The 25,794-nt window shown below is 39.1% G+C and overlaps 1 protein-coding gene across 6 annotated transcripts in view; it reads left to right on the top strand.

Annotated features, from left to right (window-relative positions):
- Window positions 1–515: 515 nt before the first annotated feature.
- Window positions 516–25,794, top strand: part of NAA35 (N-alpha-acetyltransferase 35, NatC auxiliary subunit) — a 92,049-nt gene continuing 66,770 nt past the window's right edge. For 2 of the 6 annotated variants that reach the window (XM_020882189.2, XM_070459530.1), the window contains exons 1-5: window positions 516–624; window positions 1,479–1,607; window positions 15,155–15,188; window positions 23,221–23,335; window positions 24,119–24,193. In XM_020882189.2, coding sequence (XP_020737848.2) covers window positions 1,484–1,607; window positions 15,155–15,188; window positions 23,221–23,335; window positions 24,119–24,193 — 348 coding nt within the window. In that variant the 5' untranslated portion in view covers window positions 516–624; window positions 1,479–1,483. Of the gene's footprint in view, window positions 756–972; window positions 1,069–1,478; window positions 1,608–15,154; window positions 15,189–23,220; window positions 23,336–24,118; window positions 24,194–25,794 lie in introns of those variants that run through there. The other 4 variants (XM_020882188.2, XM_020882191.2, XM_020882190.2 and 1 more) reach the window with 4 other exon arrangements.

The following is a 25,794-nucleotide window of genomic DNA, read 5'->3' as shown; positions in this document are numbered from 1 at the left end:
CATTTTATTAATTTTAGGAAAATGCTAAACCAAAGGTCTAAAAGAAAAAAAAAGCTTGATTTTACTGTATTTTGTTTCCATTTTCCCTCTCGAAATTCCCAGACTTTCTAGGAAACATAAAACCGGTGTCAAGCAGCAGAGCTGGGGTCCTCATTCAAGGACCCAACCTCTAGGATCTCCGCACACTCCCATCCTTTCCTCACTCCTTCCTGTCACCTTTCTAAGAATTTCCCAGGTAGTCGTGCGGGGTGAGGAGGGGCGGGCTCTGGGGCCCCCAGGCTCCGCCCCTTGCTAGGACCCACCCATTACCCCGGATGAGGCCGCAGGGTGGAGAAGGAATGTAGCTTCCGGTCTCGCGATCTGCTGTAATCCCGCGAGAAGAGAAGATGGCCGCCAACGGCCGAATGTTGGCGGTGGCGAGGAAGGGGGTGTGGCCGAGGGGCGCGAAGTCCTCAGGCGTGAGCGAGAGGAGGCGGGGTCGCGCGAACCAGGCGTGCGCATGCGCGCACCAGGCCGGTCAGGCAGGGCGGAGCGGGGAGGGGGCGCCGGTGGCGGCCGAGGAGGCGTCGTTATTTCCGCGGTCTGGACGGTTCGTGGCTGCGCGGGTGGCCACGAGAGAAGTAGGTAGGGACCGCGGTGCGGAGCCATTGAGACTTCCTTCCTCCCGTGCATTAGAGCCACAGCCCCCCGCGCGTGTGGCGGACCCTGGGGAGGCCAGGTCACCCTGCGGCCCCGGCCCTCCCGCCGCGCTTCAGGTAGGAGCTTCGGGCTTACTCGTGCCCGCTCCCCGCCGAGGCCCTGCCCTTAGCTGGTGTTACCCGGGCGACGACCTGGTACCGGGCGTGCCCGTCCTCGCGCGCGACGCCAGCCCTGTCCTTGCTTCCGTGCCCGTGGAGCCGGGGCCCGGCCGGGCTGACCTGTTTGGGGCGGGTCCCCTCTTCAGGTGTTCCCCCGCCCTGGGCCGGCGGTACGCTTCCTCACGCAATGCCCCCACCCCCACCCCCCCGTACAGGGTGTGCGGGGGTCCAGCCGGATCGGGAGAGGTTTCTCCCTGTGAGCTCCGGGCAGGTGAGGGACCATCTTGACTTGAGTAGTTGCTGCATGGGGTCTTGGACTTCGAGAGGGGACCTTGAAGAGTGCCTTGGTTATTTGTGGCCAGTGTTAAAAGTTGGAAGCTCTGGAGTTGGTTCTTTTGGGGTCGCTGGTGGGATGGTTTGTGATTTTACGTCTCAAATAGGCACATTGATCATGAGTCCTGGTAGGTGATGGGCTATTTATTATTAAATGAGCAGCAGCAGTGTTAATTAACGTGAGATTTAATTGCATTAAGGTAGTTTTTCACAGAGCTGTCCTCAAACTCAGATCTCTGCTTCAACAGTTTAGTAAGAGTTTCATCCAGTACTTAAACACACATGGTTTGCAAATATTCTTGCCCTGAAAGATGCATCCTCTCTCTTACGATAATATTAATTTTATAGGCGTAATGGTTATGAAAGCTTCTGTAGAAGATGATGATTCAGGATGGGAGCTCGGTATACCAGAAAAGATGGAAAAAAGCAATACAAACTGGGTAGACATAACCCAAGATTTTGAAGAAGCTTGTCGAGGTGAGTTTGAATGTTTGAATTAGAAGTTCAAAATTTGGGAAAGGGTATAATAAAAATGTGGATTGTGATCTTTAAACTATCTCAATAAATGGGAAAAAAATCAACATGTAAGTGTGGTTTATTGAGTTACCACACTTACTAATTCTCTGTCTTCTGATTTTAACTTTCATTTAAAACCAGTTTTTATAGATATTGCATTAAATACAGATGTTGAGGCAGTTTTTTCTTAAGATTTTCTAACTTTAACAGGTTAGAGTGCACATAGCAATAATTTCAAATTGGAAATAACGAATTCTGTCACCCCAAAGACAGGAGTATTATTGTATATTTGAGCTTTGAAAATAATTGGATCATGTCATTCCCTGCATGAGGTCCTCCAGTGGCTTCCTGTTGCATGTAGAATAAAATTCACACTTCCTCCCTACAGCCTATATGATCTGGTGCCTGCCTTAGACTTTTTGTACCACTGCTCCACTAGGCTCATTATGTTTAGTCAAGAGGTCCTTATCTCATTAAGTACACCAAGATTGTGTCTGCAGGTTTTCAGGTAGCTGGCTGCTTCCTGACTACTTAAATGTTACCATTCCAGTGAGCTCTCAAAACAGCTAACCTAAGCAGATTTATCCCCTTATTCTCCTTTGTCCAACTCCACCCCAGTTGAATCCCAGTTTATTTTCTTTGTAGTACTTATCTGCTGTGAGAAACTATCATTTTCAATTACTGTTTACTATTAGCCTCACCCACTGAAATAATAAGGTCTGTGAGTGCAGAAATAATCCTAGTACACAGAACAGTGCCTGGCTCTTAGGAAGTTCAGTAAATGCTTGTGTATAAATGACTGGAGCGGAAAGAGCTTTGGAGAGGGAGAGAAGGAAAATAAAGAGAAAAGGACAAATGGTAGAGGGCTTGAACTTTAAGAGAGGATGGGGGATGGGATCAAGAACATGTAGAGAAATTAAAATTAACTTCAGGAAAAGAATGAATGATAAGATGGTGAAGATACAGGTGTGTTTCTAAGTGGGTGGGGAGGAATGGTAGAGGGATCACACATGATGGCTTCTATTTTCTTAGTGAACAGAGGTTGGGCTTTTAGTGATGGTGGTGTGTATTTAGAATAGTGCTCTTAACAAGAGGAGTCAAGACTTGGAACTGCAGATGGAAAGGGAGCCAGCTGAGTGTAATCACAGGGATAAATCATGTGCTTACTCTTTGACTGTTTTGAAATACATGTCCAGTTAAAGTACACCTAAGTGAGATAGTGGAAAAAACATTAGCCTGAGAGTTGGGTGAATGCCCATATATGTTTGTCTAAGGGAGAGAGAAATGTAAATTAAAATGTAGCTTTTGTGCTCAGTGTTCTTCGACTAGTAAGTGGATCACACCTATAATCTTATGCTGATTTTAAGTGATGTGTATTAGAGAACTAACATGAACCTAAATAAGAAAGGTTCTATGAAGTAAATATGGCCTGAGTTACTTCTTTGGTGACTCAGATGGTAAAACATCTACCTGCAGTGCGGGAGACCCGGGTTCGATCCCTGGGTTGGGAAGATCCTCTGGAGAAGGAAATGGCAACCCTCTAGTACTCTTGCCTGGAAAATTCCATGGACTGAGGATCCTGGTAGGCTTCAGTCCATGGGGTTGCAAAGAGTTGGACACAACTGAGTGACTTTACTTTCACATGGCCTGAGCTGGGCTGTGAAGTAGTGGTCAAGATTCTGTTAAGTGAATGTGAGGGAATTACTCTAAACTGAGATTTTTATGTTTAAGGAACAGTGAATAACTGCTTCTTCTGGGAAGGAACCTTGAGTAGGACATGTGGTTTAATACCTGCTTCAGTGTAGATTGAGAGAGGGTGGCATTTTATCTTGTTGTCAGCATCAGACTATCCTATTAATCCCCCCATAATTAGCCCTTGTACTGTTTCAGGTGGCTCAAATGAGAGGTATACTTCTTGAAACTAAAAAGTTGACATAGAATTAAACTTTTGTATGATTTTAGGACTAAAGGCTGTTAGCAGTCTTAAGCCCATGGTATTAAGAATTTGTTTAACTGTTGCAGTGCTTTCTCTTTGGTAACAGTGTGATGGCATTTAGTTAGACTTCTGTGATTCAGGGGGCGGTGGGGAGTATAAAATGCTATAAAATACCCTGTCTACTGATGACAGCATTTTTTTTTTATGTTGATATTCTTAATTTCTTTTTTTTTTTTCCATTTTTATTAGTTGGAGGCTAATTACTTTACAACATTGCAGTGGTTTTTGTCATACATTGAAATGAATTAGCCATGATTTACATGTATTCTCCTGATGACAGCATTTTTCATGCACATTTTTACTTATTCTTTTAGTGGCTCTTTAAAATCCTCAAATTCTAACTTTATTTCTTTTATTTCCTGTTGGTCAGCTGGCACACATTCCTAACTGCATTTCCTATAATTGACATTGAGTCTTTTTTTTTCTTTTCCAAAGTATTTTGAATGTATAGTGCCATCACTATTATTTTATGTAATATATGTAATGTATCATTCGTCTAAATAACACCTCTGAGCTTTGCTTCTCTGGGAAATCTTGCCTAATTCAAACCATCTCATTTTGTTACCTGTAAAGCCTTTGCTCTTTATTTCCATTTTGTTGTCTATATTTAGGCACTTTCTGAATTACAAAGTCACAACTTAAAATTTCACTTTAACATAGAGCTCATAAAAAGTACACTGCTGCTGCAGTTTCTGACTGCAAGATTCCCTTCCACACTCGTTCTGGACAGCCAACAACCTCTCCTGGAATGACGACACCATCATGTGTCTAGAGCTCAGAGATAATCCAGAGTCAGCTATCATAACTTTCATTCTTTTTGGTGGGGGGGTTGCTGCCTGCAGCTTGTGGGATCTTAGTTCTCAGATCAGGGATTGAACCCTGGGCCCCTTGCATTGAAAGCTTACAGTCTTAACCAGTGACCACCAGGAAGCCCTACTTTCATTCTTTTTAAACTCTAGGTTAGGAGATATGGGCCCATCCGCTCACTTACTTTCTTTTCTCTTTGATGACTTAGTTCATTCTGCCTTCATCAATCTTTATAACAGATTTCACTGTTTAGGTTGGCTTCCCTAGTGTCTCAGATGGTAAAGAATCTGCCTGCTATGCAGGATACCTATGTTTGATCTCTGGGTTGGGAAGATCTTCTTGAGAAGTAAATGGCAACATACTGCAGTATTTTTGCTTGGAGAATTCCATGGACGGGGAATCTGGCAGGCTACAGTCAATGGGGTCATGAAGAGTTGGACACAACTGAACAACTTAACACTTTTACTTTCATCACTATTTAGGACTCCCCTTATCCATCCAGTTTCTTTAGGTCTTGCCTAGTACTTTCAGAAAACTTTTGTTGTTTTCTGTTCCCTCATTTAAAATCTAGGATGCTTTGGATGGGAGGGGAGTTTGGGGGAGAGGGGATACATGTATGTTTATGGCTGAGTCCCTTCACTGTTCACCTGAAACTATCACGACGTTGTAAATTGTCTACACCCCAATGCAAAATGTTAAAAAGAAAAAATCTAGGCTGCTTAAGCCTCTTACTTCTCTTCCTTCCTGTTCTGTCTTCTCTTACCCAGAACAATATGTTTGTTTTTAAGAATAAATGATATTCTAAGGCCATGTTTCTTCATACCAGAGACTATCTGGATCTTGTACTTAAAAGTTTGAGACCCTGTGTTGTATGTGAGTGATCGCCTGGAACCAGCAGAATTATGAACACAGGCACTGGCACTATAGCAATACTTGATTATGTTGTCAGCTGTTCGGTTTGGAATTTGTTTGTGTAATCTTTTAAACAATCACAGCAAACTGGAAAATTCTGAAAGAAATGGGAATCCAGACTACCTTACCTGCCTTCAGAGAAACCTGTTTACAGGTCAATAAGCAACAGTTAGAACTGGACATGGAACAACAGACTGGTTCAAAATTGGGAAAGGAGTACATCAAGGCTGTATGTTGTCACCTTGCTTATTTAACTTACACGCAGATTGCATCATGCGAAATATTGGACTGGATGAAGTGTAAACTAGAATCACGATTGCAAGGAGAAATACCAGTAGCCTCAGATAGGCAGATGACACCACCCTTATGGCCAAAAGTGAAGAAGAACTAAAGAGCCTCTTAATGAAAGTTAAAAAGAGGAGAGTGAAAAAGTTGGCTTAAAACTCAACATTGAAAAAACTAAGGTCATAGAATCCGGTCCATCACTTCATGGCAAATAGATGGGGAAGCAATGAAAACAGTGCAGATGGTCACTGCAGCCATGAAATTAAAAGACGCTCCTTGGAAGAAAAGCTATAACCAACTTAGCATATTAAAAAACAGAGACATTACTTTGCCAACAGAGGTCTGTGTAGTCAAAACTATGGTTTTTCCAATAGCCGTGTATGGATGTGAGAGTTGAACCATAAAGAAAGCTGAGTGCCAAAGAATTGATGCTTTTGAACTGTTGTGTTGGAGAAGACTTCTGAGCGGCCCCTGGACTGCAAGGAGATCCAACCAGTCAATCCTAAAGGAAATTAGTCTTGAATATTCATTGGAAGGACAGATGCTGAAGCTCCAATACTTTGGCCACCTGATTCGAAGAACTGACTCATTGGAAAAGTCCCTGATACTGGGAAAGATAGAAGGCAGAAGAGAACGACAGGATGAGATGGTTGGATGGTATCACCGACCTGGACATGAGTTTGAGCAAGCTCCAGGAGTTGGTGATGGACAGGGAAGCCTGGTGTGCTGCAGTCCATGGGATTGCAGAGTCAGACACGACTAAGTAACTGAACTGATTATTTTAAAAAGATTGTCATTGAACTGATTGCATAGCACTTAACAATTATTAGAAGTATGGATTTTTGATAAAACTTTAATGGACTTTCACTCCACCCTCTCAATTCATGAACCCTAGTTTTAGAATCATTATTCTGTGTTTGCTGCTTGTTGCAACCATTTTATTCTAGGAGGAAAAAGTTGAACAGAAATTCTGGTGAAAGATCAGGGCAGCCTATAAAATATTTCTAAAGTGATTTTGGTTTGGGAAATGAAAATTTTGTTTTCTGTGTTCCATACTATTAAGAATGTGTGTAGTGGCAGGGCATGTGTGGGGTGAGCAGCACTGGTAGCTGTGGAGCACTCTTGTTCTCCACCGGGGTGATTTTTGCCCTGAAAGGCACATTTGCCAACGTCTTGAGACATGTTTGGTTAGTCAACATAACCCACTCCAGTATTCTTGTCAGGAAAATTCCATGGACAGAGGAAGCTGGTGGGCTGCAATCCATGGGGTCACACAACGTTGGGTATGACTGAGCACAGCATAGCACAGCACATCTAGTGCATATACATTAAGGATGCTGCTAATCATGTGATGCACAGAATAGCCCCCACAGAAAAGTAATTTTTCTGCCCAGAATATCAATAGCTCTGCTTAGTTCTGTTTAGATTACTTTCAAGAATGTTCAGCTGTTTAGTCTCTTTGACCTTGGATTTTTTTAAGGAAAGGAGCATATGGATATCATAAGACTAACAACTAGCATTAAATAGCATGCAGTAGAAAGGATTGGTAGCTTTGTTGCATTTTAAAGGCTCTTTTTACTAGATTTCCCTGTTAATCTTGTATTGTGCATCCTGCATTATGTTAGGAGCTTTGGTCAATAGAAAAGGTGTCCCCAGAAGTCGCCATTTTCCTCCTTTTAACTGGTTATTTTAGTAAGCATGATCCTAGATATCATGCTTTTATTGCTACTTCTTGATACCCCCCATTCCCTTTTGGGCATTGTCTGTGGACTCCCCCCCCCTTGTAGTTATAGCTATGCAAATATTATTCATAGCTGAGTCAAAAAGTAAAATTGTTGCTTTTCCCTTCCTACCCAGTTCTGTTTTATGCAAAAAGTGTTTGCTCAAAAGATATGTGCTTTCATTAACTGTACTTTATGCTCTTCATCAGTTGTCTGAATCATCTAACACATTCAGACATCCTATTGTTTTAAATCGCCATGAAGAAATTTCTTTGCAAGCCTCTTACTTCTCTCCAGTCTGGATTTCTTGCCTTTTATACCTGATATAATTCTGAGATCTTGCTTAAGGGGTTTGTTACTTTTCTCCCTGGTTTTGGTTAGACATCTTTATTATCTTCCTGAGTAAAGCACATGAGAGATACAGTTTTTTGAGGCTCTGAAATGTCTGTTCTCTCCTTCCTCTTTATTGATAATACATCTGGGAGTGTGTGAGAATTTTGAGGGCATTGCTCAAATGTCTGATACTCTGATTACTGAACTTTCATATGTAACCTTTTAGAATCTTTTTGTTCCTCATGTCCAGAGCTTTCACAGTGGTGTGCTTTGTTTGATGGCACTTGAGCGCTTTCACTCTGATTTTTCAGTTCTTGGGAATTTTCTTGAATTACTCTATTTCTTGTTTTTTCCATATTCACTTTATGGAGTTCTTACTTTTTGCAGTCAAATGCTCTACCACTGAGCTATAGCCCCTAGTATTTACTTTTTGGATATTGAAAGGCCTGTTTTGTTAATCCTTTGTTGCCTCTTTTCCATCTCTTTGTATTTTTCCTCAATGCTATGGACTAAATGTTTGTGTCCCTCCCCCCCCCTCCGCCCCCCCAATCGTGTGTTGAAACCTAATGCACACACGCAGTGTGGTGATATTAAGAAGTGGGGCCTTTGGGAAGTGCTTAGGTCATCAAAGTAGAACCCACATGATTGGGATTAATACTCCTGTGAAAGAGACCCCACAGAGCCTTCCTGGTCCTTTCCACCATAGTGTTCAGTTCAGTGGCTCAGCCGTATCTGACTCTTTGCAAACCCATGGACTGCAGCATGCCAGGCCTCCCTGTCCATCACCAACTCCTGAAGTTTACTCAAACTCATGTCCATTGAGTCGGTGATGCCATCAAGTCATCTCACCCTCTGTTGTCCCCTTTTCCTCCCACCTTCAATCTTTCCCAGCATCAGTGTCTTTTCAAATCAAGTCAGTTCTTCACATCAAGTGGCCAGAGTATTGGAGTTTCAGCTCAGCCTTGCAATGAACATTCAGGACTGATTTCCTTTAGGATGGACTGGTTGGATCTCCTTGCTGTCCAAGGGACTCTCAAGAGTCTTCTCCAATACCACAGTTCAAAAGCACCAATTCTTCGGCACTCAGCTTTCTTTATAGTCCAACTCTCACATCCATACATGACTACCGGAAAAACCATAGCTTTGAGTAGACAGACCTTTGTTGGCAAAGTAATGTCTCTACTTTTTAATATGCTGTCTAGGTTAGTCATAACCTTTCTTCCATGGAGCAAGCATCTTTTAATTTCATGGCTGCAGGTCACCATCTGCAGTGATTTTGGAGCCCCCAAAACTAAAGTCTCTCTGTTTTCCCATCTATTTGCCATGAAGTGATGGGACCGGATGTCATGATCTTAGTTTTCTGAATGTTGAGCTTTAAGCCAACTTTTTCACTCTCCTCTTTCACTTTCATCAAGAGGCTCTTTAGTTCTTCTTCCTTTCTGCCATAAGGATGGTGTCATCTGCATATCTGAGGTTATTGATATTTCTCCTGGCAATCTTGATAGCAGCTTGTGCTTCATCCAGCCCAGCATTTCTCATGATGTACTCTGCATATAAGTTAAATAAGCAGGGTGACAATATACAGCCTTGACATACTCCTTTCCGTATTTGCAACCAGTCTTGTTCCATGTTCAGTTATAACTGTTGCTTCCTGACCTGCATACAGAGTTCTCAAGAGGCAGGTCAGGTGGTGTGATATTCCCATCTCTTAAGAATTTTCCACAGTTTGTTGTGATACACACAGTTAAAGGCTTTGGCATAGTCAGTAAAGCAGAAGTAGATTTTTTCTGGAACTGTCTTGCTTTTTCTATGATCCAGCAGATGCTGGCAATTTAATCTTTGGTTCCTCTGCCTTTTCTAAATCCAGTTTGAACATCTGGAAAGTTCACTTTTCCCTTACTGTTGAAACCTGGCTTGGAGAATTTTCACTAGTGTGAATCACACACTAGAATCTTCACTAGTGTGTGAAATGAGTGCAAATTGTGTGGTCGTTAAAGCATTCTTTGGCATTGCCTTTCTTAGGGATTGAATGAAATTCCAGTCCTGTGGCCACTGCTGAGTTTTCCAAATTTGCTGGCATATTAATTGCAGCACTTTCACAGCATCATCTTTTAGGATTTGAAATAGCTCAGCTGGAATTCCATCACCTCCACTAGCTTTGTTAGTAGTGATGCTTCCTAAGGCCCACTTGACTTCTTATTCCAGGATGTCTGGTTCTAGGTGAGGGATCATACCATCGTGATTATCTGGGTCATGAAGATCATTTTTGTGTAGTTCTTCTATGTATTCTTGCCACCTCTACTTAATATCTTCTGCTTCTGTTAGGTCCATACCATTTGTGTCCTTTATTGTGCCCATCTTTGCATGAAATGTTCCCTTGATATCTCTAATTTTCTTGAAGAGATCTCTAGTCTTTCCCATTCTATTGTTTTCCTCTATTTCTTTGCATTGATCACTGAGGAAGGCTTTCTTATCTCTGCGTGCTATTCTTTGGAACTCTGCATTCAAATGGATATATCTTTCCTGTTCTCCTTAGCCTTCACTTCTCCACCATGTGAGGTTAAAAAGAAGGCCATCTAGGAAGTAGGTCCTTACCAGACACTGAGTCTGCTGGTTCCCTGATTTTGAACTTCCCAGGGTCGAGAACGGTGAGAAATAAAATTTGTTGTTCATAGGTCACCCAGTATATGGTATTTTGGTTATAGCAGCTGAATGGAGTTAAAAGACTTTGAATTTAATTTTTTTTTCCTGTTATAATGTTTTTAATTTCTGTGTTTTTTTTCCCCCTCCTCTGAATCTCTCTCTCTTCCTTACTTTGGATATCTCTTTTAAATAAAAGTAAAATGTCCTGGTTTTGTTTCAGGGTTGCACTGTTTTGTCTCTAAGGATAATAACAGTTCTTTTGAAATGTTGTTTCCCTACATAGTGTCTTTCCTCCAGCCTGCCTTTTTAATTTTGTTTTCTTTGGTTTCTGTCTTCTGTGTTAGAGGATTACTTCAGGTATCTGAGAATTCTTTGTTACCTAAGGGGCTAAAAAGCCAACTTGAATTTTTGAGCAGGACTCTTCTGCTGTGCATGTCAGTGTCAGGTGATCTGACTTGGTTTTTGTGTTGGAGAACCCGTGGTGTCAGTTATTTGGCTCCTTCCTCTTGGAAAGATTATATTCTGTAGATAAAATTTATCTGCTTGAGCTTGGAGATTTGACTGCATTTTAAATAGGGGAAGAAGTCTGGAGTTGTCATGTATTCATTTAATGCCCCTTCTTTCCAGTACTGAATCCTAGCCTTCAAATAACCTGTCCTGAAAACTTTTTGGTTTGCCCCTTTCAAAGAAAATCTTCAGTATTACCCAAGGTGAGGGGAGGGGTAGTTCTCCTGATCTGTACTTTAGGGCAGGGCTTTGGGCTGTCTGATGGCTCAGTCCTCCACATTTCAGCCTGTCTTTATCCTCACTTTCAAAGATGAGTGATAAATCAAGTTGTTTTTGGCTTTCTGCTGCTGGTAGCTCAGATGGTAAAGGATCTGCTTGCAGTGCAGGAGACCTGAGTTTGATCCCTGTTTCAGGAAGAACCCTTGGAGAAGGGAATGGCAACCCACTCCAGTATTCCTGCCCAGAGATTTCCATGGGCCGAGGAGCCTGGTGGGCCACAGTCCATGGGGTTGCAGAGTCTGACACGACTGAGTGACTCAGGCTTCACACTTCACTGCTGGTTTTATTTTGCTCGAGCTTGCTAAGAAATTACTTGTCTTTCTCTTTCCTAGCTTCCCTAATTTTGTTGTATTATTTTTGCAACAACTAGTTTTCCTCTTCCTTAAGGTTCATAGTTTTCTTTAAAAAAAATTTTTTTTAATTTTAATTATTGAAATAAAATTTCAGGTGGGAATTAAAGGTTGTTGCATGTGTTCAGTTGGCCACCTTTACCCCAGGGGTGAACTTTAATTCATCTGTTAATTATTACTGTATAATGATACTGGTGTCCAGCTATGTCATAGATTCAATAGGGCCTTCATAGTGAAGAAAGCAGCAAATTTAACCATCATTTATAATGTTATGTGTAGATATCTGTAACTTCAGTTTACAAATTATATTCTCATTTGTAAGATGGTAAAATGTCAAATAGTTGGATGTTTTTCTCATTCTGTTAGATTACTTTTTGGGAGAATGAATATATGCTTCAAGTGCTTAGCACTACTGCAAATCCAAACTCCAGCTACAAGTTATAGTTTATTGTTCATTTCCAAGGCAAAAGGGAGGATGTCCTAAGGAACTTTACAGAGTCATCTAGTACAACCCTTCATTTTTCAGATGATGAACTCAGTGTCCAGAGTGATCTACTTGCTCCTAGTTCTCTGGAGTGTTCAGTGAAGCTGTTTGGTACCCAAATCTACTCTAAAGTTTATGATACATTATTATAGCAGTTCTCAAACTTTTTGGCATCAGGACTCCTTTATATTCTTAAAGAATTCACCTGCCAATGCAAGAGACACAAGTTCAATCCTGGGTCAGAAACAATCCCCTGGAGAAAGGAGTGGCTATCCACTCTAGTATTTTTGCATGGAAAATCCATGGACAGAGGAGCCTGGAGGGATACAGTCCACAGGGTTGCAAAGAGTTGGACATGACTGAGCATGCAAGCACATGTAGTTTTTTTAAAAAGTTTTGCTTATGTGTACTATATGTATATTGATGTTTATTAGAATTTGAAACTGAGAAATTTTTAAAATATTTGAAAATGATAATAAACCCTTTGCATGTCAGCATAGCATTTTTAAAAGAAAATTATATTTTTCAAAACAAAGGACAACTTTGAAGAGTGGCATTATTTTATACTTTTGAAAATCTCTGATGTAGGCATAATAGAGAGCACTTGAATTCCATAGCGGCTTCTTATTCAATCTGTTGCCACGTGTTGTTTTGGTTGAAACATTAGAAGTAAATCTGGCCTCACAAAATATATAGTTAAAAGATTGGGAAACTTTTTGGGTAATTTGCTACTACACCAAAACTTGTAACAGGTGATAGTTTCTTAAAGATTAGTTTGCAGTGTGAAATCTGAAAGCCTATCAGTGGACCTTTCATGCTCTGTTACATAAAGTATATTGGTCTGTCTAGAACTTTGGATCTTTTATCCATGCCTTATTTTGTGACATGGATTATCATTTGCAAAAACTGGTTTAGTGAGTTGAGCACATCTTCCAGGTGTTGACACACTTCATTATACAATATTAAAAAACAAATTTGTCAATAATATCACCACCAGTATAATCAGGAAAGTCTTTTTAAATATTGGGACACTGTCAAGTTCACAGTGGCAGATATGTGTTTTCCAGAGTCCTGATTTTTTTTTTTTGAAAGTTCAAATATTGTCATTGGCAGTAAACCACGTCGGTTATTTTCTTAAAGTGACAGACTCTTTTTTTTTTTTTTAAAAAACTGCTATATTGTCAAGTTCGAATGACTAACTTGTCATGTTCTTTCCAGTAAAAATGGTGTTCCATGATAATTGTGTAAGAGCTTTTCTTTGAGACAGCCTCTTACTTTGGTAGTAAGCAGAGGAAGTTTACATATGCTTCCTGTTTATCAAATAGAGTATTAAAAAGATGTACTCAGAGATTGAAATTTAATTAGGTATATCAGGACCAGCCCTAGGATGAAATGACTGAGGCGCACAGGGTACAAAACTTAAGAAGGTACTATCTGAAAGTGCCTTGTTAAATTTTGCACCGTATATGCCTCACTTGCACTCTGGTCCTTGCCCTGAGATTAATAATTTTTACCATTCCCATCAATGACTTCTTGAGTGAAAGTGCATGGAAATGAAGAATACGCTGTTTTGCTTGGGACCACTGTCTTGATTTGTGCTAAAACTACAGTTCTGCCCTTTTCCTCTGTACACTGTTGTTTTTGCATCATCATTGGAAATGTCAACACAATGAAAGAATCTTTTAGTATTATTTGAAAAGTAACTTTAACATTGGGCTTCCCTGGTGGTTCAGTGGTAAAGAATCTGCCTGCCAGTGCAGGAGAGATGGCTTCAATTCCTGGGTCAGGAAGATCCCCGGAGAGGGAAATGACAACCCACACCAGTTTCCTTGCCTGAAAAATGCCACGGGCAGAGGAGCCTGGCAGCCTGCAGTCCAGGGGATCACAAAAGCATCAGACATGACTTAAAGACTAAACAAAAACAACAACTTCAATGTCACAGACCCTGGGTTCTCAGACAGTCTTTGAGAACTGTTGTATGGTCTGCTTTATTGTAGTATTTTGAGAAATGTTTCTCATTGATTTATTTGCTTTGGTACATGAAAGGAAAGTGTTAGTTGCTCAGTTGTGTCTGACTCTGTGACCCCATGGACTGTAGCCCAGCAGGTTCCTCTGTCCATGGGGTTTTCCAGGCAAGAATACTGGAGTGGGTTGCCATTTCCTTCTCCAGGGGATTTTCCCAACCCAGGGATCAAAGCTGTGTCTCCTGCATTGCAGACAGATTCTTTACCCACATAAGCCATTGGGGAAGGGACATGAAACTTTAAAAACCGAATGTTACTGAACTTACAGTGAGCTAGGGGGGTTAGTAAAATTCTGAAAACTGCTTCTTTATATCTTCCACAGGATTTGACCATCAACACTTAAGCTACTTAAAAATAATACAGTGGTGGTTCTCATCTTCCTTGCACACTGAAATCATCTGGAGTCCTTTAAAACCACTGTGTAGGTCCCACTCTTAGAATTTAATTAATTTGGGATGCTGATTGGACGTTAGGATTTTCAAAAGCTCTCCAGTTTATACTGATATGCAGCCAAGGTTGAGAACAGCTGCTTTACAGGGGATAAACATTCTTGATCAGCTGTTTACTCAAGTGCTTTCTACCTTATTTGAATCAAGTGTAATTTTAAAAAATGGTTTTTGGACTTTCCTGGTGGTCCAGTGGTTAAGACTCTGCAGTTACACTGCACAGGGTGTGGGTTCAATCCGTGGTTGGAGGACTGAGATCACCCTGTAAGCCTTGCAGGGCAGCCAAAAAAAAATAGTCTTGACACTGTTCCTGGGACAAAGAGAGATTAGATTATGGTGCCAAGTGGTTTAAAAACAACTTGAAAAATAGCTTAGCGTTCTGTGGAAAAGTTTATGTAGGGATAAATATATTAGCGATTTTTTTTTTAAAATGAGGCTGATAATTCTGATTGTATTACTGTGGCCTGTGATGGGTGGGTCACTTACTAAATTCTCAGAAGTTCAATTTATAGTTACTATTTAAATATTCACTGCATAGAAGACATTATATTAGTAATTGAGTAGAATAATATGACCATTTCTTAGAAAATGAAGTATAAAGGACTCCAAGCACGTTTTCCAGATGCTAATATTTTGTATCATTTTTTTCTTAGAATTAGCAGTTAAATATAAATATGGTATTATTCAAAAGGTTTTTCTCTTCTTTTTTTGTTTCTTTTAGAATTAAAGTTGGGAGAACTGCTTCATGATAAGCTGTAAGTATTTGTATCCTTTAAAATAGTGTAGTGTAATATTTCTTTTTTTTTCTTGTGTGCAGTAGTATTCCTTGAAGTCTGAGTAAATTTACCTTTCAAAGTTGTAAGTATAACACTAATTGTATATTTTTTAACCTTGGGTGAGCTCTTTGAGACAATTGACTTTAGTTGTGATAGGAAGTGGTTGTACCTAGTGAAACTGTGACTTTTGGTCCTTTCCTTGAGAATAGATGTACAGGATGTGAAATTTATTGAGAAAAGCTATTGGTTGCATTCACAACAAACTGGAAAATTCTGAAAGAGATGGGAATACCAGACCACCTTACCTGCCTCCTGAGAAATCTGAATGCAGATCAAGAAGCAACAGTTAGAACTGGACATGGAGCAACAGACTGGTTCCAAATTCGGAAAGGAGTCTGTCAAGGCTGTATATTGTCACCCTGCTTATTTAACTTATATGCCGAGTACATCATGAGAAATGCTGAACTGGATGAAGCACACCTGGAATCAAGATTGCTGGAAGAAATATCAATAACCTCAGATATTCAGATGATACACCCTTACGGCAGAAAGCGAAAAAGAATTAAAGAGCCTCTTGATGAAAGTGAAAGAGGAGAGTGAAAAAGTTGGCTTAAAGCTCAGCATTCAGAAAACTAAGATCATGGCATCTGGTACCATCACTTCATGGCAAATAGATGGGGAAACAATGGAAACAGTGGCTGACTTTATTTTTTGGGGCTCCAAAATCACTGCAGATGGTGATTGCAGCCATGAAGTTAAAAGACGTTTGCTCTGTAGAAGAAAAGTTATGACTAACCTAGACAGCATATTAAAAAGTAGAGACATTACTTTACCAACAAAGGTCCGTCTACTCAGAGCTATGGTTTTTCCATTAATCATATATGGATGTGAGACTTGGACTATAAAGAAAGCTGAGTGCTGAAGAATTGATGCTTTTGAACTGTGGTGTTGGAGAAGACTCTTGAGAGTCCCTTGGACAGCAAGGAGATCCAACCAGTCCATCCTAAAAGAAATAGTCCTGAATAGTCATTGGAAGGACTGATGATGAAGCTGAAACTCCAATACTTTGGCCCCCTGATGCAAAGAACTGACTGATTTGAGAAGACCCTGATGCTGGGCAAGATTGAAGGTGGGAGGAGAGGGGGATGCTAGAGGACAAGATGGTTGGATGGCATCACCGACTCAATGGACATGAGTTTGAGTAAACTCTGGGAGTTGGTGATAGACAGGGAGGCCTGGCATGCTGCGATTCATGGGGTTGCAAAGAGTCTGACACGACTGAGTGACTGAACTGAACTGATTGGTTGCATGTCATATGTGATAGGCTGGTTGATGACCAGAAACAGATGACTAATTGCCTAGATGAAAGTAGATTGAGAATCCCTTGGGAAATGAAATGCTTAATTATACGTGTACTCCCATAGCCACTGTTTCATACTGCTATGGCCAGACTCAATTTTCAAGGTTGGAAATATGAAATTTTAAATTAGTAAGTGGACAAGATGGACATTTGGTTAGGAGAAGTAGAATTTGAAGTTTAGTTCTTCTAAGACTTTAGTGATACCAGTGTCATCTGAAAGAGTTTTTAAAACATTGGTTGCTGGGACCTGCCCCCAGAGTTCCTTATTTAGTAGGTTTGGTGTGGGATCACAGAAGTTGCATTTCTGACAAGTTCCCAGGTGAGATTGATGCTGCTGATCTAGGGACCACACTTTGAGAACATCATTATTTGATGCCACTGGCAGGTATAGGAAGGATGTAATGAAATCAAACCTGGCTCCTGGCTATGGAACAGCATTTGAGAAGGATCACAAGAGGAACATAATCCTTTTCATTTCCTCAGGGTTTTAGTCATTGAGCCCAGGGATCATGATTACCAGCAGCCTACCATGACCATATCTTAAAGTTGTATCCTTTTAATCCATATCGTCTTTTAACTGTCATTTCTATCCCCTAGCATGTACAGTCTTCTAGCCTTCTATGTAATCTACCTATGTAATTTACTTTTGCGTTGTCTGTTTCCTTCCACTAGAATGTGAGCTCCAGGAAGTGGTCATATTTGTTTTCCTCCCTCTTGTATCTCAAGTGCCTAGAACAGTGCCTTGCAGGTAGTAGTAGGCACTGAGCATTTGTTGAATGAATGGAATAGCTAACTTATTGCTACTGTAGTTTCTATGGCAATGTTACTAATTAGACATATTTTATTGATCTCGGGTTTTAATTGTGCCCATAACAACTTTTCTTTAGTTGTTTTCATATAGTAATAAATGGATACTTTGTATTTTAACAGATTTAAGCATTAGGGATGAAGCAGAACTTGCCATGAGACCATTTCCCCCACACAGTCTCTGTTCCTTGTCTGGAGGTAGTCATTGTTATAAAACTAGTTAGTTGTAAATGGGGATATGCGGAGCATTATTCAACTATGCTGTTTTATGTAAAGGACTCGAGCATCTGCCAAGGTGTCAGGAGCCAATCCACTATGGATAGAAGGGGTTGACTGTACTGTACTGCAGATTTCTTTCCCATTCACTATATCGTAGAGTTCTTTCCATTTTAGTGTGTAATAGTTCCACCTTGTTCATTTTAAAATTGCTTTTTATTTTATGAAATGACTATCATAATTTGTTCTGTGGTATCCCTATTGATGGACTTTCAGATTGCAGCATTTATTGGTAGCATGGGAAAATTGGAAAATTAAATGTAGATTTAATTTATACATCTGCTTTATACATATACATGTGCAAATAATTTTGAAGACAGAAGCCTAGAAATCAAATGACTGGATTTTAATGGAGTCAGCCAGATTTCCCTCACAAAAGACTTTATCAGTTTACACACCAACAGTATATGAGAGTATGCTTACTTTTTAAAATTTCCCTTACTCCTGCCCTCAAAAAATCATCATTTTGTTTTGCATTACTTGATTACATTTGAATTTTTATTCATATTAATAGTTTATACTTTCTCTTCTTTTAATTGTTCATTCATGTCCTTTGCCTACTTTTCTTCCAGTTACTTGCCTTTTCATATTTTTATGAGTTGGGCTTCCCACATGGCTCAGTGGTAAAGAATCCACCAGCCAATGTAGAAGATACAGGTTCAATCCTGGGTCAGCAAGACCCACTGGAGAAAGAAATGGCAACTCACTTCTGTATTCTTGCCTGGGAAATCTCATAGAAGAGCCTGGCAGGCTGTAGTTGATGGTGTTGCAGAAGAATCGGACATGACTTAGTAACTAAAACAACAACAAACATTTGTATGAATTAGTTATATTTTCTGGATACTATTTCAAAATAGCCTATATTAAAAATATTTCCCCCAGATAATTGTCTGTATTTTAACTGACAAGGTTATTATTGCATGTAATTTTTTAATATTTTACACAGCTGGAGTAATCAACTTTTTTCTTCATAGCTTTGTAAATTATTGAAAAATTTTTGTTCATTTGTTTGTCTTAAGTTTAGAACTTAAATCTGCCTGGGGTTTGTTTTTAATTGTGTAAATGAAAGGTTTCACTTTTTCCCGGTAGTTAGCCACTTATCTTAATAGTGTTGATTGACTGATGCACTGATTTTCCACTAATTGAAATTTCATCTTTATCATCTGTAATTCCTACATGGAATTACATGGATTACATAAATCTACATGGATTTAGATTGTTTTCTCTTGATCTGTGTATGCTAGAATGCATTTAATTAATACAGGTTTATAGTATCTGATACTTGGTGAATCCCTGTTTCATTGATAAGATTCTTTTCTATTTTTGCATATTTTCTCTTTTGGCTTGACAAGCTCTTTGGGTTTTGAGCCACAGCTTTGCATCAGATTTATAGGTGAAAGTTGTCTTCAGTAATACCATATGCTCATATTGTCAGAGTGTCTTAAACTGAAGCATTATGAAGGTTTGAGGGATTTCGGGGAGTATCTCCTGAAAGCGCTGCTGCTGTTGTGTTTTTAATTGAAGTATGATGGACCTGCAGTGTGAATTTTTGCTCTACAACACAGTGACAGTTATATGTACATACACGTTTTCATGCATTCTCTTCCATTGTGGTTCATCATAGGGCGCTGAATATAGTTCTCTGTGCCATGCAGTTGGACCTTGTTTATCCACCGTGGATATAATAGCTTACATTTGCTAACCCCCAGCCTCCTCCTCCATTTTCCCCCAGCTCCCTCCCCCCTGGCAGCCACAAGTCTGTTCTCTGTGTCCCTGAGTCTGTTCTGTTGATAGACTACTTTGTGTAATATTTTATATTCCCCATATGAGTAATAACATATGGTATCTTTCTCTGTCTGATTTCACTTAATATGGTAATCTATAGCTCTATCCATGTTGCTGCAAAATGACATTATTTTGTTCTTTTTTATGGCCAAGCAGTAGTCCATTGTATTAGGTTGGTGAAAAAGTAATTGCAGTTTCAGACCGTGAATTTTAAAGCATTATAACTCAGCTCAAACATATCTTTATTCATGAAAATAGAAACCATTACAATTAACACATTTTTGCCAATGAGAAATAAGTTTATTTATTTCTGTACCTTGAAAATCCGTGTTTTGGGATTCAACAAACTTTTGGAACGCCTCCTTCTGGTTGCAGAAGCATTTTCCCTGCGAAAAGTTGTAGAGATGCTTGAAGAAGTGGTAGTCAGTTGGCAAGAGGTCAAACGAATATGGTGGATGAGGCAAAACTTTGTAGCCCAGTTCCTTCAACTTTTGAAGCATTAGTTGTGTGATGTGTGGCAGGCATTGTGGGAAAAAAGTGGGCCCATTCTGTTGACCAGTGCTGGCTGCAGGTGTTGCCGTTTTCAGAGCTTCTTCTCAGTTCAGCCATTGAGCTGGTCATTGTTGGAAGTCGTATACAATTGACGTTTTGTAGCACATCACAATCTGATCATTGTTGTTGCACAGAGTAAAAGGAGATAACACTTAAGAATGCTGATTTTTTTAATTTTTGGTCAGCTCCTGAGGCACCCACTTATCGAGCTTTTACACCTTCCCAATTTGCTTCAAATGCAAACCACCATAGAATGATCGACGTTGAGTTCTTCAGCAACTTCTCCTGTAGTTGTAGGAGGATCAGCTTCGATGATGCTCTCAGTTGCTAGTTGTCAACTTCCAATGGCCGGCCACTGTGCTTCTCAACTTCAAGGCTCCCATCTCCTTTGCCAAACTTCTTGAACCACCACTGCACTGTACATCTGTTATCAGCTCATGGGCCAACTGCGTTGTCGATGTTGCAAGTTGTCTCCTCTGCTTTACCACCCATTTTGAACTCAAATAAGAAAATAGCTCAAATTTGCTTTTGTCTTAACATCACTTCCCTAGTCTAAAATACATATAAAATACACATCAAGTATAAGTCATTAGCAAAAAAATGCAAAGTGAGTAGTGTGCACTAAAATGATGTATAACATAGCCACATTTATTTAAGAATATTTTCTAGTATCAGCAAATCTCAACAGCATCAGTTCAGTTCAGTCTCTCAGTCATATCCGACTCTTGGCAACCCCATGGGCTGCAGCAGGCCAGGCTTCCTTGTCCATCACCAGTTCCTGGAGTTTACTCAAACTCATGTCCATTGAGTCAGTGATGACATCCAGCCATCTCATTCTCTGTCGTCGCCTTCTCCTCCCACCTTCAATCATGCCCAGCATCAGTGTCTTTTCAAATGAGTCAGCTCTTCGCATCAGGTGGCCAAAGTATTGGAATTTCAGTTTCAGCATCAGTCCTTCCAGTGACTATTAAGGACTGATTTCCATTAGGATGGACTGGTTGGATCTCCTTGCTGTCCAAGGGACTCTCAAGAGTCTTCTCCAATACCACAGTTCAAAACATCAATTTTCGGTGCTCAGCTTTCTATATGGTCCAACTCTCACATCCATACATGACTACTGGAAAAACCATAGCTTTGAGTAGACGGACCTTTGTTGGCAAAGTAATATCTCTGCTTTTTAATATGCTGTTGAACTTTAAACAGCGAAGTTCAACGATGCAAAACTGCAATTACTTTTCCACCAAGCTAATATATGTACCACATGTTCTTTATCCATTTATCTGTCAGTAAACATGTAGGCTGTTTCCATATCTTGGCTATTGTGACTATTGCTGCTGTGAATAAAGTGCTGTGTGTATCTTTGAATTAAAGTATTGGCTGGATATATCCCAGGAGTGGGATTGCTAGGTTATAGGGTAATTCTGTTTTTAGTTTTCTCAGGAAGCTCCATACTGTTTTGCATATTTATATATTTATATACCAACTTTATATACCAGGGCTTCGCTGGTGGCTCAGAGGTAAAGCGTCTGCCCGCATTGCGGGAGACCCGGACTCGATCCCTGGGTCAGGAAGATCCCCTGGAGAAGGAAATGGCAACCCACTCTAGTATTCTTGCCTGGAGAATCCCATGGATGGAGGAGCCTGGTAGGCTACAGTCTACGGGGTCACAAAGAGTCAGACACGACAGAGCGGCTTCACTTTCACTTTTCACTTTCATACCAACTTTCGTACATACTTGCTTACCATACTTAACATACCAATTTACATTCCCACCAACAGTGCATGAAGGTTCCCTTTGTTTTATAGCCTCTATAGCATTTGTTGTTTGTAGTTTTTAATGATGGCTATTCTGATTGGTGTGAGGTGGTATCTTGTAGTTTTCATTTGAAGTTCACTAATTAGCAGTGTTGAGCATCTTTTTCATGTTCTTATTGGCCATTTGTATTTCTTCTTTGTAGAAATGTTTAAGTAGGTCTTCTGCCCATTTTTCAGTTGGATGGTTTTTGTTGTTGTTGAGAGGTATGAGCTATTTGTATTTTGGAAATTAAGCCCTTGTTGGTTGCATCATTTGCAAATATTATTTCCCATTTGGTAGGGTTTTCTTTTTGTTTTGTTGATGTTTTGTTTCATTTTGTTTATGGTTTCCTTTGCTGTGCAAAAGCTTGTAAGTGTGATCGGATCCCATTTATTTATTTTTCTTAATATCTTACTGCTGCTGCTTTTCTGAGAGAAATGATGTAGTGTAACAAGGTAGATCTCTTTTATTTTCCTAGTAATCTATTGGCTTAGGCTAAGCACATTAGAAAGTGAATACCTTGATGGCCAGTCATACTGTCTTTTAGGTTCTTCATTTTTCATATCTCAATTAAAGATATACTAACTTTTCAGGTGGAGAAGGCAATGGCAACCCACTCCAGTACTATTGCCTGGAAAATACCATGGATGGAGGAGCCTGGTGGGCTGCAGTCCATCGGGTCGCTATGAGTCAGACACAACTGAGCAACTTCACTTTTTTCACTTTGACACATTGGAGAAGGAAATGGCAACCCACTCCAGTGTTCTTGCCTTGAGAATCCCAGGAACGGCAGAGCCTGGTGGGCTGCCGTCTATGGGGTCGCACAGGGTTGGACACGACTGAAGTGACGCAGCAACAGTAGCAGCAACTTTTCAGGCCATATTGTATCACAACTAATAAGCCACTAATATCAGACCATCAGTATTTCTTTTTTTTTTTCCTTTCTTATGTAATTGCCAAAACTTTGGGCATTATAGATGGTGATGTGCCAGATTTTTAGACTTTCAAGATGTAAAGAAAAAAATACATAAAAGTTACATTTGATAATGATTATTCCAAACATATCTTTCTAAGTGTTAAATAAAGAAGGCAAAGTGAAATCCATTGCTGATCAGTTGATCTCTTTTTTTTCCCAAAATGTTCTAATGTGCAGATTTTTTGAAGGAAGAATGAAAAACAGCTTTTCTTTTAATTCTTTTGTTGTCCCATAGTGCATGTAAAATGATTTGAGTGACAAGTACATGGAAGAAATTTTATGTTGAAGGAAGATTATTTAATTGAAATAGAAGTGATAGCAAGTTGTGGAGACTAAATACCTAGAATAGGGTAGTTATTTGAAGTATTCAATACTATAATGATTTTTGTACCATTGTGGGAATCTAGTTAAGCTTATTGGTTCAAATATAATTTGTAGAGTCATTTTTTTTTTATTGCAGATTTGGTCTTTTTGAAGCCATGTCTGCCATTGAAATGATGGATCCCAAGATGGATGCTGGCATGATTGGAAACCAAGTTAATCGAAAAGTTCTCAATTTTGAACAAGCTATCAAGGTGGTTACCATTGTGCCTTTTGTGTTTTCTTTTATTATTTGTTATTCATATGTTAAAACATTTTGATTAATAATGGAAATCAAACTTAGTGTATCAAATTTTCTTAAATGCATCTAGGGTATGTAAACAAGTTAGTTATCTGTGTGAAAATTTTAACAACGGTCTCATTAAAAGCTTGTTCTAAATTTGTGTATGCATGCATTTTTTAAAATTAATATTTGAAAGTATTTTGAGTATACATACCAAGGTAATTGGCTTAAGGATTAAATTTTAAGTATAAACATATTAAGTAAAATGCCTGTGGTAGTGAACTAGAAATTTACTCAATGAAAATTAATTTAGAAGTTCATTCATAGTTGCCTCAGAGCTTAATCTTGCATATTTTGTGAAGAAAGATTTGTTAAATAAGTGGAAACTATTAAAAAATTATGAGATATATCAGTTTAAGGAAAATTTTAAAAAAAATTTTTGTTTATAGTTTCAGTTCATTAAAATGCTTCATATTTGTTAATGTTCAAAACTAATTTTAACTGTGATTTTAAAATATTTGTTAGTTTGACTCATTTTTTTATAAAGGCCTTTATTTCAAATTAGGCTTTTATTTTTAGTATTGAAGACATATTAAGATATGTTATTTTTAAGAATACAGAGTTAATTTGGCCCCTTGGTTTTATCAGATGATGAGATAGTGTTTTCTTAGAATTTATACTTTAAAATGTGTATTGTACATAGTAACCATACATTTTTAAAAAGCTTATATGTCATATTTCCCCTTTCTTTTAGGATGGCACCATAAAAATTAAAGACCTCACCTTGCCTGAATTGATAGGGATAATGGATACATGCTTTTGCTGTTTGGTAAGAGTTAAGATAGCACTATTTGTTAATTTTAGAACTGTGGCTTACTTGAATTTCAGTTTGAAAGTATATACACCATCACTGAATATGAAATATATATAATTCTTGGCCTAGTAAGATGTATGTAAGATTATTAGGCTAAGTTATGCTGGAGGAAGCAGCTATTTTCTCTTTTCATCTGGGTGATTTTAGGTTCTCATTTTCTGGAAGGATATTTTCTTTCCAAGAAAGATAATAATATACAGCCATTATCCAAAGTGCCTTTTCTGTTCTCAAGGTACCCAGGAAAACAAATCTGTAATTGAAAGGTTCTGTAAATAAGCATGACATTTAACCATAGAGAGTTTTGGATTGGCTTTGAAGAAATTTTTTTCCTAATGTAGAGAAAATTGAAGTAAACTGGCCATTTTACACTATGAGGAAAATTTTTTAGTTATTTCTGTATATACACTGAACAGGTTGTCTTCCTGAGACAGTGCGGTTTAGTTGTGGGAAAACTCATTTGTACTGCTATTGCCCCCCACCCCACCCCCACTTTCTGAGTGTCCCTTTCTTTTTTAAACTTGATATTAAATTAAATCATTGTCTTTAGACATAATGTAAAATTTCTTCATTTGTGTGTCTGGTAAAATACTCATTGATTACCAGTGTGTATGAAGTATTTATGTTATGTGTTTTATGTGTATGTTTTTTACCTTGGTCTTTTACATCAGCTCTGTGAGCGGTCTGCTATCACTCTTACCTGTTTGCCTACTATTTGCCTAGGGTTATGTTGCTTGCTAAGGGCATAGCGAGAATCTTGATCCTTCTTCCTCCAAAGCTCTTTCCCTCAGAAATATTTTTATTAGTCTTTGGCCATTTGTAATTGTAGTGGAATAAGATTAAAGGGGGCAAGATGGAGGATTTGTGTCAAAGTTGAGGAACAATTCTATGAGAGTATTGGGGCTGTATCTGAGTTTGGACTTTAATAGGCAGACAGTTTTTAGTCTGGAGAGTCTTCTGCATGCTAGTAATACAAAATATGCATCTTAATTAGAGCAATTTTCATGTGCATTTCTCATTTTGTAATGTAGTTTTCTTGCTCTATTGCAGAATTCTTGGACTAAATATAAATTATAACAATAAACATGGGCAAATTATTTATGCTATTTCTTTATATGTAAGATGAGAAAAACACCACCTTTCTCAAAGTGTTAGGGAAAAAAATGAGATAAGATACATGCAAAATACCTAGCATAGTACTCAAATATCATAAATTACTCAGTTTTGGTTGCAGTTCTTCTGGCTTCTAGCCCAGGGTACTTGGCCCATGGTAGTTACTCAGTAGAAGAGTGTTGCATGATTATTTTTGTGCTTTAGAATGATCCTTCTTATTGGGAGTATTGAAGTAGAGGTGGGAGCAGGAAAACAGTTGGCTAGTTTCTTGTGGTAATCTAGGTGTGATATGAATCTCTTGACTGGATTAGTAGTAGTTGGGATGAAAAAGAAGAGTTGAATGTTGAATGAGAGGCTAAGAACCTGGTTGGCTCTAAAATTGTGAATTCCTTAATTTCATGGGTTTTTATTTTCTACGTTATAATAGAATTAATAGTGTTTGGATG

Source organism: Odocoileus virginianus, chromosome 31, assembly GCF_023699985.2.
Source record: "Odocoileus virginianus isolate 20LAN1187 ecotype Illinois chromosome 31, Ovbor_1.2, whole genome shotgun sequence".
Lineage (NCBI taxonomy): Eukaryota > Metazoa > Chordata > Mammalia > Artiodactyla > Cervidae > Odocoileus > Odocoileus virginianus.
The sequence above is the reverse complement of the archived record's forward strand: the minus strand, read 5'-3'. Positions and strand labels throughout refer to the sequence as shown.